General features: G+C 46.9%; 1 protein-coding gene across 2 annotated transcripts in view; it reads right to left on the bottom strand.

Annotated features, from left to right (window-relative positions):
- MTARC1 (mitochondrial amidoxime reducing component 1) overlaps positions 1–10,338 on the bottom strand; it is a 39,669-nt gene extending 29,331 nt beyond the window's left edge. The window contains exons 1-3 of one of the 2 annotated variants that reach the window (XM_078441088.2): positions 9,754–10,338; positions 6,352–6,525; positions 674–836 (exon numbers count right to left, since the gene is read on the bottom strand). In XM_078441088.2, the coding sequence (XP_078297214.2) occupies positions 674–836; positions 6,352–6,525; positions 9,754–10,040 (624 nt within the window). In that variant the 5' untranslated portion in view covers positions 10,041–10,338. The remainder of the gene's footprint in view (positions 1–673; positions 837–6,351; positions 6,526–9,753) is intronic. The other variant, XM_060643220.3, reaches the window with a different exon arrangement.
- Positions 10,339–15,868: the final 5,530 nt, after the last annotated feature.

Genomic DNA, 15,868 nt, shown 5'->3' with positions numbered 1-15,868 from the left:
AGGAAGTCACTCCACCTTTCTAAGCCTCAACTTCTCCAGTGCTGATGAGCTTCATGACCTCATTATGGATGATAAAAATATTCCCTGATTCCACGGATACCTATTTTGATGCCTCCTGCAAATCAACATCAAGTACTTTTACTGACTATATATGGAATTTTTTTTAATGGCCATAGGAATTGTGCTACCAACCCCTCCTTTTACCATGAATCCTTACATTCCTATAAGGGCCAACTTAGTCACTTTAAGTCTGTGGATCTCCATGCCCACACTCGTTTGCCCAAGCATGATCTGACCATTGCAATCACACCGTAAAAAGGTTGAGCTCCACATACAATTACAGAATAGAGTGGAAAAGTTTTGAAACCCTGTTGGCACTGGAAGGCTTACATAAATAGGAAGGTAGATGGCCATCAGGAAAATGCAAGAGTCCCCCAAATCAAGAAACACAGAGGAAGTTCCCAAAGGAAGGGCTTTAATTTTGCCTGTTCCTTAGAATCCCCAGCTGCTGTTCAGGCCAAGCTTCCTGGGAGCTGCCTGGCAAAATGACAGAGCAGAGCTCAGCGACATGCTGCCCTGCCTGATGGGCTGCACGTGACTGCTGTGCACTCCTGAGAAAGCCTGCCTTCCACAGGACACACCGAAGGCCAAAGCCAAGGAATGCTCCTCTGACCTGGTCTGTGGGCTGGAACACATCCATTATTTGGTGAGAACTTCTCGGTCGCATGTGAGGCTCATAGTGCACCAGGCGGTAGGGCTGTGTCTTCAGGAAGCTAGTAATCCACTGGGCCGCAGCCTCCCCACAGTCCCTGCCCTCGATCTCCAGGCCGTGCACTCTGCAGGGAGTGGCAGGAGTAAAGCCTGGTCATGGCTCTGAAAACATGGGACACCCTACCATGTCCTACACATATCAAAAAGCTGTGATGTCTTGGGGCAGCTGGGTGGCTCAGTCAGTTGAGCATCCGACTCTTGATTTCAGCTCAGGTCATGATGCTAAGGTGGTGGGATCAAGTTCCATGTCGGACTCCATGCTGAGAATGCAGCCTGCTTAAGATTCTCTCTTTGTTTGTCTCTCTCTCTCTCCCTCTGCCCTTCACCTACTCATGCTCTCTCTCTCTCTCTCTCAAATTAAAAATTTAAAAGAAAGAAGAAGAAGAAGAAGAAGAAGAAGAAGAAGAAGAAGAAGAAGAAAGAGGAGGAGGAGGAGAAGGAGAAGGAGAAGGAGAAGGAGAAGGAGAAGGAGAAGGAGAAGAAGAAGGAGAAGAAGAAAGAAAAGCTGTGATGTCACCATGATTCTTTAATTATCAGGAAACATGATTTTAGCCTGGTCCTGCCTCTGAACCACTGTGTAAACACAAATGAAGTCACAGTTTCCAGCCTTGCTTTATCCAGGTTTACAACAGAATGATACATGCCTGTGCCTCCCTATCTGGAAGGAATGCACGGGAGAAGAAAATCAGATCGGATGTTTGAAAAGATACTGAGTTCTCCAGAGGAAAACAAATGCATCAGTATCAAGTAAACTCAAAATTACTGCAAAATCTGGTCCATGCAGCCGGATAGCAGCCAGAAGTCTTTATTAATAGGGTCTGGCGATATTTTACCAGTATGATGATAATACAACTAGATTCAGCAACGTATGTGAAAATGTTCTATAAAATCTAAAACAGTATAGATAATACTCATAATCTAATTTGGGAGCACCTTGGGTGACTCAGTCAGTTAAGCATCTTGGTTTCAGCTTGAGTCATGATCTCACAGTTCAGGGGATCAGGCCCTGCGTGGGGCTCTGTGATGATAGCGTGGAGCCTGCTTGGGATTCTCCCTCTCCCTCTGTCTCTGCCCCGTCCCTACTGGCAGGCTCTCTCTGTCTCTCTCAAAATAAATAAGCTTAAAAATAATAAAATCAAATTAATTAATTAAATTAATTTAATTAAACTAAAAAGATAAAATTTGCATCAAAACATGTCCCATTATAAAATAACAGGGGGCACCTGGGTGGCTCAGCCGGTTGAGCGTCCGACTTCAGCTCAGGTCGTGATCTCACAGTTTGTGGGTTTGAGCCCACGTCGGACTCTGTGCTGACAGCCCAGAGCCTGGAGCCTGCTTTGGATTCCACGTCTCCCTCTCTCTCTGTCCCTCCCCTGCTCTCACTCTGTCTCTCAAAAATAAATAAACATTAAAAAAAAATTTTTTTTAATAATAACAATAATAGGGACCCCTGGGTGGCTCAGTCGGCTAAGCGTCCAACTTTAGCTCAGGTCGTGATCTCACAGTTCGTGGGTTTGAGCCCCGAGTCGGGCTCTCTCTATGCTGACAGCTCAGAGCCTGGGGCCCACTTCAGATTTTGTGTCTCCCTCTCTGTCTGCCCCTCCCCTACTTGCATTCTGTCTCTCTCTGTCTCTCAAAAATAAATTAACTTAAATAAATAAATAAATAAATAAAATAATAATCTAATTTGATTTGATTGCTACTAATAAGCATAGGATTTGAAGTCTCCCCCGCTCTCCCTGATATACAGCATGCAGGACAGTATGGGAGTTATACGTATCTCACAGCTGCAGAGAGGAAAGAAACACTTCGGATAGGCCAGTGTTTCTAAAGTGTAGGACCATTGCTACTGTGGGTATTCAAGACAATGGTAGTACTTGGGTACAACAGGAAAGAATGGTGAACTGCACAGAGAGAAAGTAATTCTATTCAGTTTCATGATAGGAAGTCCCGAATGTCCAGCAACACGTGATGATAATCTCTTTCTAAAAAGGAAAAACAGACCTCAGGTCCAGAAACCTCTACGGGCAATAATTTCTGGCTAGAGTTAGGTAACATTCCATTTGTAGCATATTTATTATTTCAGTTAACTCCTCCTCCTGGAAAGTTGTCTAGGTATCCCTATACGGTTCCCTTTTTAAATAAATGCATTTAACGTTTGTTTGTTTTTAAGCTGAATCAATTGGAAGAAAAGCATTACGTAAATACAGTTGACCCTTGAACAACATGGGGGTTAGAGGTGCCAACCCCCCATGCAGTCAAAAATCCACCTAGAACTGATGACTCCTCCAAAATGTAACTACGCAGAGCCAACTGTTGACTAGAAGTTCCACAGTAACGTAAACAGTTGACGGACACATATTTTGTGTGCTCTATGTATTCCATACCATATTCCTTCAATACAGTAAACTAGAGAAAAGAAAATGTTACTAAGAAAATCTTAAAGAGGAAATGCATTTATAACGCTGTACTGTTATGTGTTGAAAACAATCTGCATGTAAGTGGACGTGCAGAGTTCAAACCTGTATTGTTCAAGGTTCAACCGTGAGAGAGGTGGTCTGTGACCAGCATGAATCACGGTTGTGTTGTGCAAATGCCCAACGTCTGAGAAAGAGGAGTCAGGTAGACCTACTTGGGTGTGAATCCTGTTCCCACAAATGACTAGCCCAGTGACCTTGGAGGATATTTCTTACTCTGTGCCTTAGTTTCTTCATCTATAAAATGGGGATATGGGAATGCAAGCTGGTGCAGCCACTCTGGAAAACAGTACGGAGTTTCCTCAAAAAATATGGAGGTTCCTAAAAACAGAACTACCCTACGACCCAGCAATTGCACTACTAGGCATTTATCCAAGGGATACAGGTGTGCTCTTTTGAAGGGACGCATGCACCCCCACGTTTATAGCAGCACTATCAACAATAGCCAAAGTATGGAAAGAACCCAAATGTCCATCGACGGATGAATAGATAAAGGAGATGTGGTATATATATGCAATGGAGTATTTCTCAGCAATCAAAAAGAATGAAATCTTGCCATTTGCAACTACGTGGATGGAACTGGAGGGTGAAATTATGCTAAGTGAAATTAGTCAGAGAAAGACAAAAATCATCTGACTTCACTCATACGAGGACTTTAAGAGACAAAACAGATGAACATAAGGGAAGGGAAACAAAAATAATATAAAAACAGGGAGGGGGAAAAACATGAGAGACTCAAATATAGAGAACAAACAGAGGGTTACTGGAGGGGTGGTGGGAGGGAGATGGGCTACGTGGGGAAGGGGCACTAAGGCAGCTACTCCTGAAATCATTGTTGCATGATATGCTAACTCATTTGGATGTAAATTTTAAAAAATAAAAAATTAAATTAAAAAATAATAAAAATAAAAACAAAAACAAAAAAATAGTAAAATGGGGATAAAATCACAACCTTCTTCTGAGGGTCAGGGATAATCTATACAAAATCCCCCAAAGCAATTCTCAGGTTTCAGATGTGCTCAGTAGATGGTAGTAATCACTCTGGTTTTGTTTTATTGTTTTGTTTTGTCCAGTTATTTCAGGTTAGCTTTCTTCATAGCAGTCTCTTATGATCCTTCGTATTTCTGTGGTATCAGTTGTAATGCCTCCTCTTTCATTTCTGATATCATCTGAGTCTGCTCTCATTTTAAAATGTTAAAATGCATATTAGGACACCCTCAGGATGAAACAGTATGCTAACATGAAAACTGTTATTTTGAAGATTTTTAATAATATGAAAAGGTACTCAACATATCAACTTAAGAATATGACATTAATCGTGTATTTTTATATTTTTATATTATTTTTACATTGTTTCTTTCCAAGTATGAGCTACAAAGACAGAAAGAAAACATCGGAATATTATTTATAGTTACCTCACAGGTTTTTGTTGACTCCTGTTTTTTTAGTTTAGCATTTTACAATTTTTCAACAATGAATATGTATTATGTTTATAATAAAAAAATCATCAAAATTAAAATAAGAACATATCAGGTCTCAAACTCTAAGACAGTGTCGAAACTATACTGGTATTGCATCTTATAAACTTCTTGGGGTCTTCAGATACTTTTCAGCTAACTCGGATCTATATTTTTTTGCTGTGATGTTACTTTCTATGATAGGCTTGGACTACATAAAAACAAAATGCATTCACAATGCATTTTATTTTATTTTAATTTAATTTTTTTTAACGTTTATTTATTTTTGAGACAGAGAGAGACAGAGCATGAACAGGGGAGGGACAGAGAGAGAGCGAGACACAGAATCAGAAGCAGGCTCCAGGCTCTGAGCCGTCAGCCCAGAGCCCGACGCGGGGCTCGAACTCACGGACCGCGAGATCGTGACCTGAGCTGAGGTTGGACGCTTAACCGACTGAGCCACCCAGGCGCCCCACAATGCATTTTAATTCAACATACAGAAACTGTGACAAGAGTAGAATTAGACCCAATTCTAATTTTCCCATAATGGGATAAAAAGTCAACTCTAGACATGAGCTCTCAGAAGTGAAGCTAGTTTTCCTACACTAATCGCTTCTTGGCAGTCCTTCTAATGTTGGGGAACGAGCCTCTGTACAGAGTGACCTCCTGGCTGAGTCTGTGCCCTCACTACATGCAGACCCCTGGGCATCTGTGGCTCAGATCACTCTTCTGGACGTAGGTGTCTTTTCTGTCTAGAACTTCCTTTCATTAGTACCAAATGTTCACAAAACATTTGCAACTTCATAGTTTACAAAAACATTTGCGACTTCTTTCCTAGGTGTGGAAGGTTCCCAGTCTTTCCAGGCAAAATAGGGCAAGTCCTATGGTAATGGTAGATCTAATCGCACCTCTTCCTGGATATTTTCCACTGTCACTCCCACCCCATTTTTGTCCTTTATCCTTATTTCTCTCTCGCTGACATGTGAATATGCTTTTTTCCCATGGTTTTCTACATAGGACTTCTACATAGGACTTCTCTGTCTCTCAGCCCCACATTAACACACATTTCTGAAGCTGCTTCCTTTTATTTTTAAGTTTATTTACTTGTTTTGAGAGAGAGAGTGGGAGAGAGTGCATGTGCACACACAAGCAGGGGAGAGGCAGAGAGAGAGAGAAATAGAGAGAGAGGGAGAGAGAGAGAGAGAGAGAGAGAGAGAGAGAATCCCAAGCACACCCTGTGCTAAGCAGCACAGAGCCTGATGTGGGGCTCGATCCCAAGAACCGTGAGATCACAACCTGAGCCAAAATCAAGAGTCAGATGCTTAACAGACTGAGCTACCCAGCTGCCCCTTTTCCTTCTTTCCTTCTTTCTCTCTTCTTTCTTTCTTTTTCTTTCTTTCTTTCTTTCTGTCTTTCTTCCTTTCTTTCCTCCTTCCTTCCTTTTATTTTTTTTTTGAAGCTGCTTCCTTGTTCCTCTTTGTTTTACATCATCATGATGTTGAGGACTTGGCCCTACATACAGTATGTTCTCAATCAATGGTTAATTATCACCAGTGTCTTTTTTTCAGGACTCCTCCTAGTTCACGCTCCCTCAAAACTGCGTGAATAAATACTCACGCAAGGAGTACGACATACCTTTCCCTTACCTGCACTTGTACACAGCATTTGTGGCAGGTGTCTTGATGGGCAACAGCAGGTCCTTCGTGTAGGCTGCACTGAGGGTCAGGGCATCGCCCTCACAAGTCAGGGAAATCAGGACCAGACGGGGTTCCTGCCGAGCAGTGACCATGTTCCCCTTCTCGTTGACCACAAGCCAAAACCTGCCATGTTGAAAACCCAAGAGATGCGTGGCCCACTGTGAAAGGCATCCAGTCACTGCGGGAGCTCTGGTCATGCACAGTCCTCTTTCATTTCCTCCCCGTAAGCCTGGTGTGTGTGACTCTGTGTGTGTGTGTGTGTGTGTGTGTGCGTGCGTGTCTGTCTGTCTGTCCTAAACATCAACTCAACAGCACAGCAAGGCTGAGTCTGTCCCATTATTTCAAAGGGTTTGGTAACCACTCAAGCATCCAATGTATATAATCTCTTCAGAACCTGCAGAGCTCCTTGATGGCACAGAAATCAAAGACGTTATCATACTTTCATCTCAACTGCGAGAAGGTCTGACCACTTTTCGTTAAACGCGCCCCGAGAGACGACAGGAAACGATTTCCCAGAAAGACTTGAAGGGCACACGGAAGGAAGCACAATAACGAGATTGTGGCTCTATTGTTCTCAGAGCGTGGACTTCGGCAGAGAAGCATACGGTGCCACATGTACCTTGCCAAATCCACCCCCGCCTTTTAAAACATTAATGTTTCAATATTCAGGGCTGTGGATGCTGCAATTTGCTCAAAGGTCTATTGTTACCATGGACGATATTTCTTCTAACCCAAGACTCCTGACCTAGAGGTACTTCCAAGAAAAAAAAGATACATGGAGAAATCAGAGCAACAGGAAACTCTCTGGGGGGGCGGGGCGGTGGGGGGGTAGCCATTCGTACGGGTTATTTCTCAGCTGCCAAGGAAGCTGAATATATTGACATTTTTGATCATTTCTCACTGGGTCGAGTGACTACAGTTATAGAAGTGAGCTCGTGCTCTTGGAATCCACAGACATAAGATTGAAAGACGGCAAATACGTTAGGGCGTTAAAGCTCCTGTGCGCCACCCCCAGTGGGTCATCATGGTTGAGATGTTTCAGCTACACGAGAAAAATAAGGTTAATGGAAGCCCTTCCCTGAACTGCCGATCGGCCCTCATCCTGGACCCAGTCAGAGCTCTGCCCTGCCCCAGATCCTCGCTCCCAGCACATGAATAGTCTTCTTCGTGTAATAATTCTTCCAGGTGATGATGGCGGTCTGATCTTTCTAAACTACAAATCTAGAAAATTCCACCCCACCCCCCTCCATGAAAAATCCCTCCATGGTTCCTGCTTTCAGGATAAAACCCTGAATCTTCAGCAAGGCAGGCAAGGCCCTTCATAACCAGCTGCTCACCAGCCATTCACAACCCCCTGTGCCCTCACGCAGGCCAGCTTTTTAAATGTTTTTAATTGTGGTAAAATATGTGCAACATCAAATGTCTAGCATGCTCCTCCGTATATCCAAAAGGATTGAAAACAGGGCAGATACGCATACCGTGATGTTCACAGAAGCAATGTTCACAACGCCGAAAGATGGAGGAAACAACCCAAGTGTCCATCAACGGAAAACAGATTTGTTTTTTTAAATGTGTTCTTAACTATCTTAGGTGCACAATTCTATGACCCTGGGTACCTTCACAATGTTATGCAACCATCACCACTATCTATTTCCAAAACTTTGTCGTCACCCCAAATAGAAACTTTGAACCCATTAAGCAATAACTCCCCCTTCTCTCTCCTCTCCCCTGACCCCTGGGAAACTTCAATCCACATCCTGTCTCTATGAATTTGCCTACTGTAGATATTTCATATCATTAGAATCATATAATATTTGCCCTTTTGTGTCTGGCTTATTTCACCTAACATGATGCTTGTAAGATCTATGCTGCAGTGTGGATCAGAACTTCGTTCCTTTTTGTGGCTAAACACTATTCCGGGTGCGTCTATACCACATGTTGTTTATCCAGTCATCTGTTGATGGATATGTGGGTTGATTTCACCCTTGGGCTACTGTGGGTGATGCTGCAGTGAAGGCTGGTGTACTTGTATCTCCGTTTTCAGTCCCTTTCGGTCATTCCCTCAGAGGGCACTAGCCTTTCCCCCAGCATACCTTCCCCCCGAGTCCGGGGTCTTTACCCTCCTGGCCACCCCAGAGAGTTTCTGGGGCTCCTTCTCTGTGCTCCCTGGCACTGGTCACACGGAGTCCGCTATGCCCCTCACTTCTCCTTCAGGCTTGCTGGTAGCATGATGACAAAAATAGCGCCTGCCACAAATGCCAGCTCTTGTAATTATTTATTATCGTATGAGCTCAGTAAATACTCTCAGTCGGTACAGTACAATACCCTTTGCCTCCGGGGCCTACAAAACAAATTCAATACATCGGACCGTCTTTCGGAGTTGGTGACCTCTGTACAAACCATGAAATATCTAGGATTCTCGCCTTGCTTCCAGAAGCAAAGATGCAGAGCTCACCACTCACAAATGTCGTGAATGGCCCTCCGCCTCTCTGCTGCAAGGCGGGGGGAGGGGCGGGGGCGGGCCACGGCCGTCCCCCCCTGCCCAGTTCTGGGTTACTTGCAGGAGCTGGGGGCTCGTCTGGAAGGAAAGAGCTTGAGGCGCAGCCTTAGTGAGGCCCCGGGCTGGCCTGACGCCAGACCCGGAAGAGAACAAAGCCGCTCACTCCGGGCCGTTGCAACCTTCGCTGAACCCCAGGAATGCACGCAGATCGTGACTACCCTGATAGGCCATTAATAAAACGACTCTTCACAAAGCACCCACGTGCTAAACAAAACAAGAGTCCTGGCTCCCCCGCTGGGTGGCGCGGAACCCCAGTTCCTTTGTTCATAAAAAGAGTGCCGGCGTGCATTAGGGAAACAGAGGCAATAGCACTTCTCCGGCCGCAAGAAGCTTAAGCTTCAACAGCCGTCCTTAGGGGCGCTCCACCTGGGTGCGCCCTTTGAGGGCTGCGCTCCGCCGCCCCAAGTTTCCCCCAAGTTCTCCAGAGACAGTTGAATGAAACTAATGTGGCGGGGACCAATCCCTGGAAGCTCGCCGCCTCTGCTAGATGGGGTTGAAGAAGTTGGCGGGCACGCGACAGACACCTGGGCGCCCCGACCACTGCTCGGCAGGAGCGCAGACGTGAAAGCGCCCGTGGGGGGTGGAAATGCAGCCGTCTCGGGAAAGCGGGTCGGGACACTTAGGCCCTGGGTCTCGGGCCCCTGGGGTCGGCTGTTGGGACGTAGTTGCCCCTCGTTCTCTTTGTCCTTGCCCCATTGAAAGGGAAGAAAGGACCTGCTGGCGGACTCTGCAGACCGCCCCCGCCCCCGCCCGAAGCCCTCCCCGCGGAGCCCCGCCCGGCTCGGCCCTACCTGTCCCGCAGGTGGCCGCAGCGCAGCCCCAGGGCCGTGCACTCCGCCGCGCTCACCGCCACCCCCTTGCAGGACTTGACCGGGTAGATCCAGAGCTGCGCCACCGTGCCCACCTGCTGCAGCCGCCGGCGCCGCCTGGACCGCGCGCGGCGCCAGGCGACGGTCCCCAGCGCCACGGCGGCCAGTCCCAGCGCGGTCACCGCGAGCCAGCCGGGCCGGGGCTGCGCGGGGAGGCGCGACGCGGGGAGGCCGAGGCGGCCCAGGGCCAACGAGCCGGCGGCGCCCATGGCGGAGCGGGCGCGGGCGGCGACAGCTCCGGCGGGCCCTCCGCGGACGCCCAGCCGCCACCGGTCCAGAGAGCGGTCGCCGCCTGGTGCGGCCCTTGGCCCGGAGCCCAAAGGAAGGGCCGCTCCCGAACCCCTTCCGGGCCGCTCGCAGTATCGCACGACCTTCTACCGAGGGGTGGCCCCTGGGGCGCTGCGGTGGGAGGGGGTGGCCCCGCTGCTGCAAGGTCCTCGCCCCACCGCCTCCTCCGCCTTCCGCCGCCTGCGGCTGCAAGGCGGTGCGCCTTCCCCCAGGACCGCTACCGCTACAAGTGACTTCTTTATTTACGTATTTATGGGTTTTTATTAAACGTAAAATGGTCAGATACCAAGTTTGCAGGACAAAGCGTGATTTCTAAATTAGAAAGCAGGCAGCGGGGAGATCCCTGTCTTGGGGATAATGGAGGGCTGGCACGGAGTATCCGCTGACCTCCACCACCCTCCCTGCCTGCCAAGCAGGACCAGGGAGCTTGCGGGAGCCGGAATGAGGGCGGCCGGATGCGACCAGGCGCGCAGGGCCCGAGAACAGGGGCTGGCGGGGAGCTGGCGGTGCGCCCCGGCTCTCCGAGCCGCAGGTCGGAGTTGCACTGGGCGGAGGAGAGCGCCCTCTGCAGGGCTTAGGGCGCGGTGCGCTCCTCCCGGCAGCCTTCCCCGGGGCCACGGTTTGGAAGGTTGGTACTGGCACAAGATCCGGAGGCTTCAGGGCAGAAGGGAATGTCCAACTGGCGCTGCAGGCACTGACCACAGTCACTTGTCTCTTTCAAATCAGGTCATGTTTCAAACCACAAGGTCAGTTATCAGGGTCAAGGTGGTTTAAGGGTATTAGGCTCCTGGGGCACCTGGGTGGCTCAGTCGGTTAAGCGTCATACTTCAGCTCAGGTCATGATCTCGCAGTCTGAGTTCGAGGCCCGCGTTGGGCTCTGTGCTGACAGCTCAGAGCCTGGAGCCTGCTTTGGATTCTCTCTGTCTCTCTCTCTCTCTGCCCCTCCCCACTCATACTCTACCTCTCTCTCAAACATAAATAAACATTAAAAAAAAGTTTTTTTAATTATCCTGACACTTGAAAAAGAATGAAACTGCACCTCTACCTTACATCAGACACAAGAATCACCAAAATACGTGACAAGACACCAAAAGCAAAAGAAAAATAAACAAGTTGGACTAGTCAACCTGAAATGCTTGTGTCTGGCAAAAGAAACCATCAACAAAATGAAAAGACAACCTACAGAATGGGAAAAATTATTTACAAGTCATGTAGCTGATAAGGGGTTAATATCCAAAAATTATGAAAAACTCCTACAATTAAATTGCCAAAGAAAAAAAATCCAATTTAAATATGAGCAGCATTGGGCACTTGGCTGGCTCGGTAGAGCATGCAACTCGATCTCGGGTTCAAGCCCCACATTGGGTGTAGAGATTACTTAAAAATAAAACCTTTAAAACATTTTTTTTTATGTTTATTTATTTTTGACAGAGAGAGAGAGACATAGCATGAGCGGGGGAGGGGCAGCGAGGGAGACACAGAATCCAAAGCAGGCTGCAGGCTCCAAGCTGTCAGCACAGAGCCTGACGCGGGGCTCGAACTCAGACCACGAGATCATGACCTGAGCCGAAGTCCGACGCTCCACCGACTGAGCCACCCAGGCGCCCCTAAAAATAAAATTTTAAAGGGGCGCCTGGGTGGCTCAATCAAACTACTGACTTTGGCTCAGGTCATGATCTCTAGGTTTATGAGTTCGAACCCCACGTGGGGCTCTGTGCTGACAGCTCGTAACCTGGAGCCTGCTTTGGATTCTGTGTCTCCCTCTCTCTCCGCCCCTCCCCCACTTGCGCTCCTGCTCTCTCTCTCTCTCTCTCAAAATAAACATCAAAAAATTTTTAATAAAAATTAAAAAATGAAATCTTTTAAAAAATGAAAACTTAATAGACATTTTCCACATAAGACATACAATCGCAAACAGGTACAGGTACTTGGCATCACTCAGCAGGGAAATGGAAATCAGAACCACAGTGAGGTATCACCTCACATGTGTTGGAATGGCTATTATCAAAAAGAGGTAAGTGTTGGGGAGGCTGTGGAGAAGAGGGAAGACTTGTACACTGTTGGTGGCAATGCAAATTGGTGCAGCCACTATGGAAAACAGTTTGGAGGATCCTTAAAATTTAAAAACAGAGCTGCCAGGGCGCCTGGGTGGCTCAGTCAGTTAAGCGTCTGACTTCGGCACAGGTCACGATCTCACGGTTCGTGAGTTCGAGCCCTATGTCGGGCTCTGTGCTGACAGCTCGGAGCCTGGAGCCTGCTTCGGATTCTGTGTCTCCCTCTCTCTCTGCCCCTCCCCCTCTCACACTCTGTCTCTCAAAAATAAACATTTAAAAAAAGAATTAACTAATAATAATAAATAAAAACAGAACCGCCATAGATTCCAGCAATTCCACTTCTGGGTATTTATCCAAAGAGAGTGAAAACACGAATTTGAAAAGATTTATGCACCCACATGTTCACTGCAGCATTATTTCCAATAGCCAGGACATGGAAACAACATAAAGATCCACTGGACAGATGAACAGATACAGAAAATGCGGTGCGTGTATACAGTGGAATATTATTCAGCCTTAATAAAAACAAATGAAATCATGCCATTCAGGACAAAGTGCGTAGACCTTGAGGATATTACGCTAAGTGAAATAAGTCAGAGAATGACAAATACCAAATGATCTCATGTACATGTGGAACCTAAAACAAAACAAAAACATAAACAACGCGCTGATACTGAGGAAAGACTGGTTTGCCAAAGGCAGGAGGTGGGGAGGCGGGCAGAGTAAGTGCAGGTGTCAAAAGACCAAACCTTCCTGTCGTAAGATAAATGGGTTTCTGGGGACGTAACATACAGTCTATCGACTATAGTTAACAATGCTGTGCTGTGAAGGTAAAAGTTGTTGAGAGATTAAATCTTAAAAGTTCTCAACACCAGAAAAGAACTTGTAACTGTGTGAGGTAATGGGTGTTAACTAGACTTAACTGTGATCATTTCATAATACACACACACATCATTATGCTGCACACCTTACATACAATGTTGTACGTCAATAAAAAAAAATAAGGCAATTACCCCCTCTCTCCGCCCCACCCATTTGTGCTCTCTCTCTTTCAAAAATGAATAAACATAAAAAATTAAAACATAAAAAAAATTAAGACATGAAAACAAAAAGGGGGCACCTGGGTGGCTGTCAATTGAGCATCCGACTTCGGCTCAGGTCATGATCTCGCAGTTCGTGAGTTCGAGCCCCGCGTAGGGCTCTGCGCGGACAGCTCAGAGCCTGGGCCCTGCTTCAGATTCTGTGTCCCCCTCTCTCTTCACCCCACCCCTGCTTGTGCTCTGTCTCTGTCTTTCAAAAATGAATAAACATAAAAATTTTTTTAAAAATAAGGCGATTGCAATAGAGATATTACAATAGGTCTCAACTCTGAACACAGCAAAGACAAGTGGGGATTTACGGCCAACATGCAGAGAGTGGGGATCAGTGGATAGAAAATTACTTAACAGGGACCATCAAGGGTAGGAGGATTCTTGATAAACCGAGTTCGCAGGATTCTTGCTGAAGGCAGGCCGAGGTCTTCCACAGCAACGGTGGATGAGGAACTCAATCCAATAACGAAAGTGATCAGAGATCAAGGGTGAGGATGCTCTCTCAACTGATTTAGCAGGATTCTTGCTAAACTGGGCTATGCAGGCCTGGCCAGGGTCAAGGTTGAGGCCTAGTGGAGAAGGGGCTTCAGAGGAACCTGACTAGTTTGGTCAAGGAGAGAGGCACTGTCGGGTTAGGACGGTACAATTCAAGATCCACCAGAATCGTCAAAGATTAGGGGGAAAAAAAGAAAAGAGAAGTGAAGAGGAAAGAAGCGCCTGGGTGGCTCAGTCAGTGAAGCGTCCAACCTCCGCTCAGGTCACGATCTCACGGTTTGTGCGTTTGAGCCCCGCGTCGGGCTCTGTGCTGACAATGCAGAGCCTGCTTTGGATCCTGTCATCCCCTCTCTGCCCCTCCCCTGCTAGTGCTCTCTCAAAAATAAGTAAACATTAAAAAAAAAAAAAAGAGAGAGAGAGAGAAGGAGAGAGAATTGTCCACACGAATGGAGATTATCTTAAATCGATAAAGGGAGAGTCCCCAAAGCACAGCGAATCCTTTTTCCCAGCCGAGAATACACACTGGGGGCCCTTTAGTGCTCTGGGAAGATCGGTCCTTGAACGTTGTTCTTCACCATAGTTATTTAGGCCTAAACAGATTAAATGTGTCCTAGTCTCTCTTCCAATCCCAAGTCACCCTCTCCCTCCCTGACTCCAGTGAAAGCCAGGAACTGTGTTCAGAGTACAGAGGTCAGAATTGCTTCAACTGTTAACGGTACATCAATGACCTTGCTCCTTCTAGGAACGAGCTGGAAGAAGAAGGGGATTCGGTAAATCTAGCTTCCTATGAAGAAATGGTGATTGATGGTGAAGTGTGCCATGAGAATAGAGTGAAGGGCAACACTCCCCGGCATGACACAGGACTCACCCCTATCCTCCACGTTCTCCACAGACGAGAGAGCTCATGGGCACTAATTTTGTGTATTTCTGTTTATCCCCCTCCCTGATTTCTATTCAGAAATTTATTTTTTAAATTTGTATTTATTGGGGCACCTAGGTGGCTCAGCTGGTTAAACATCCGACTTCAGCTCGGGTCATGATCTCACAGTTCATGGGTTAGAGCTCTGCATCAGGCTCTGTGCTGACAGCTCGGAGCCTGGAGCCTGCTTGGGATTCTGGGTCTCCCTCCCTCTCGCCCCTCCCCTGCCCATGCTCTTTCTCTCAAAAATAAACATAATTTTTTTAAATTTGTATTTATTTATTCATTTAAATAATCTCCACACCCAATGTAGGGCCTGAACTCACGACCTCAAGATCAAGAGTCACACGTTCTTCTGACTGAGCCAACCAAGCACCTCTCTTCTGAAATTTTTTCTCTTCTGAACTTTAAAAAAAAAATTTTTTTTAATGTTTACTTATTTTTGACAGAGAGAGAGAGAGAGAGACAGAGCATGAGTGGGGGAGGGGCAGAGAGAGAGAGGGAGGCACAGAATCCAAAGCAGGCTCCAGGCTCCGAGCTGTCAGCACAGAGCCCAACGCGGGGCTTGAACTCACAGACCACAAGATCATGACCTGAGCCAAAGTCACTTCACCGACTGAGCCACCCAGGCGCCCCTCTCCAGAACTTTAAAAGGAAAAATCTGCTTCTCCATTTCAATGGCCGACTTTACAGTTGGCATGATTTTTCAACGTCATCATTTCCAAACCTTAGCCGGGGACAGAGCTAACTTAACCCTTTCTCCTCACAGGGTGCTGGGAATGGAGGTTCATTTCAGTCCCAGAACCCAGCCAAGGAAGAGCTGCTCTTCACCGGCCACTGGCCAGTCTCCTCGCCGTCACTGGCCGTCATGCCTCAGGTGGATCGTGTCGTTCACGATGCACCCCGACCCCCACCAACCCCAGGAGGTAAACGTCCGTGGAGTCCGCTCATTCCTTTGCAAGGAAGCTCTCTGCCACGCTACTCAGAAAAGGGTCAAGAAAAATGCATGACAGTGACTGAAATTCTAATATAAAATGAAAAAAGCCATGGAAGCAGACTCAGGAATACCAAAGGGAAAGTACAACTGAGATTCACATTTATTAATAATAAACCTCAACAATGTAAGTGGGTTAACGCATCCACACATTACTTCAGTGAGGATTTTTGTTTAGTCATACCAAAATAGTTCA

Source organism: Panthera onca, chromosome F1 (assembly GCF_046562875.1).
Source record: "Panthera onca isolate mPanOnc1 chromosome F1, mPanOnc1 haplotype 2, whole genome shotgun sequence".
Lineage (NCBI taxonomy): Eukaryota > Metazoa > Chordata > Mammalia > Carnivora > Felidae > Panthera > Panthera onca.
This window is presented reverse-complemented; position numbering and strand designations above follow the sequence as displayed.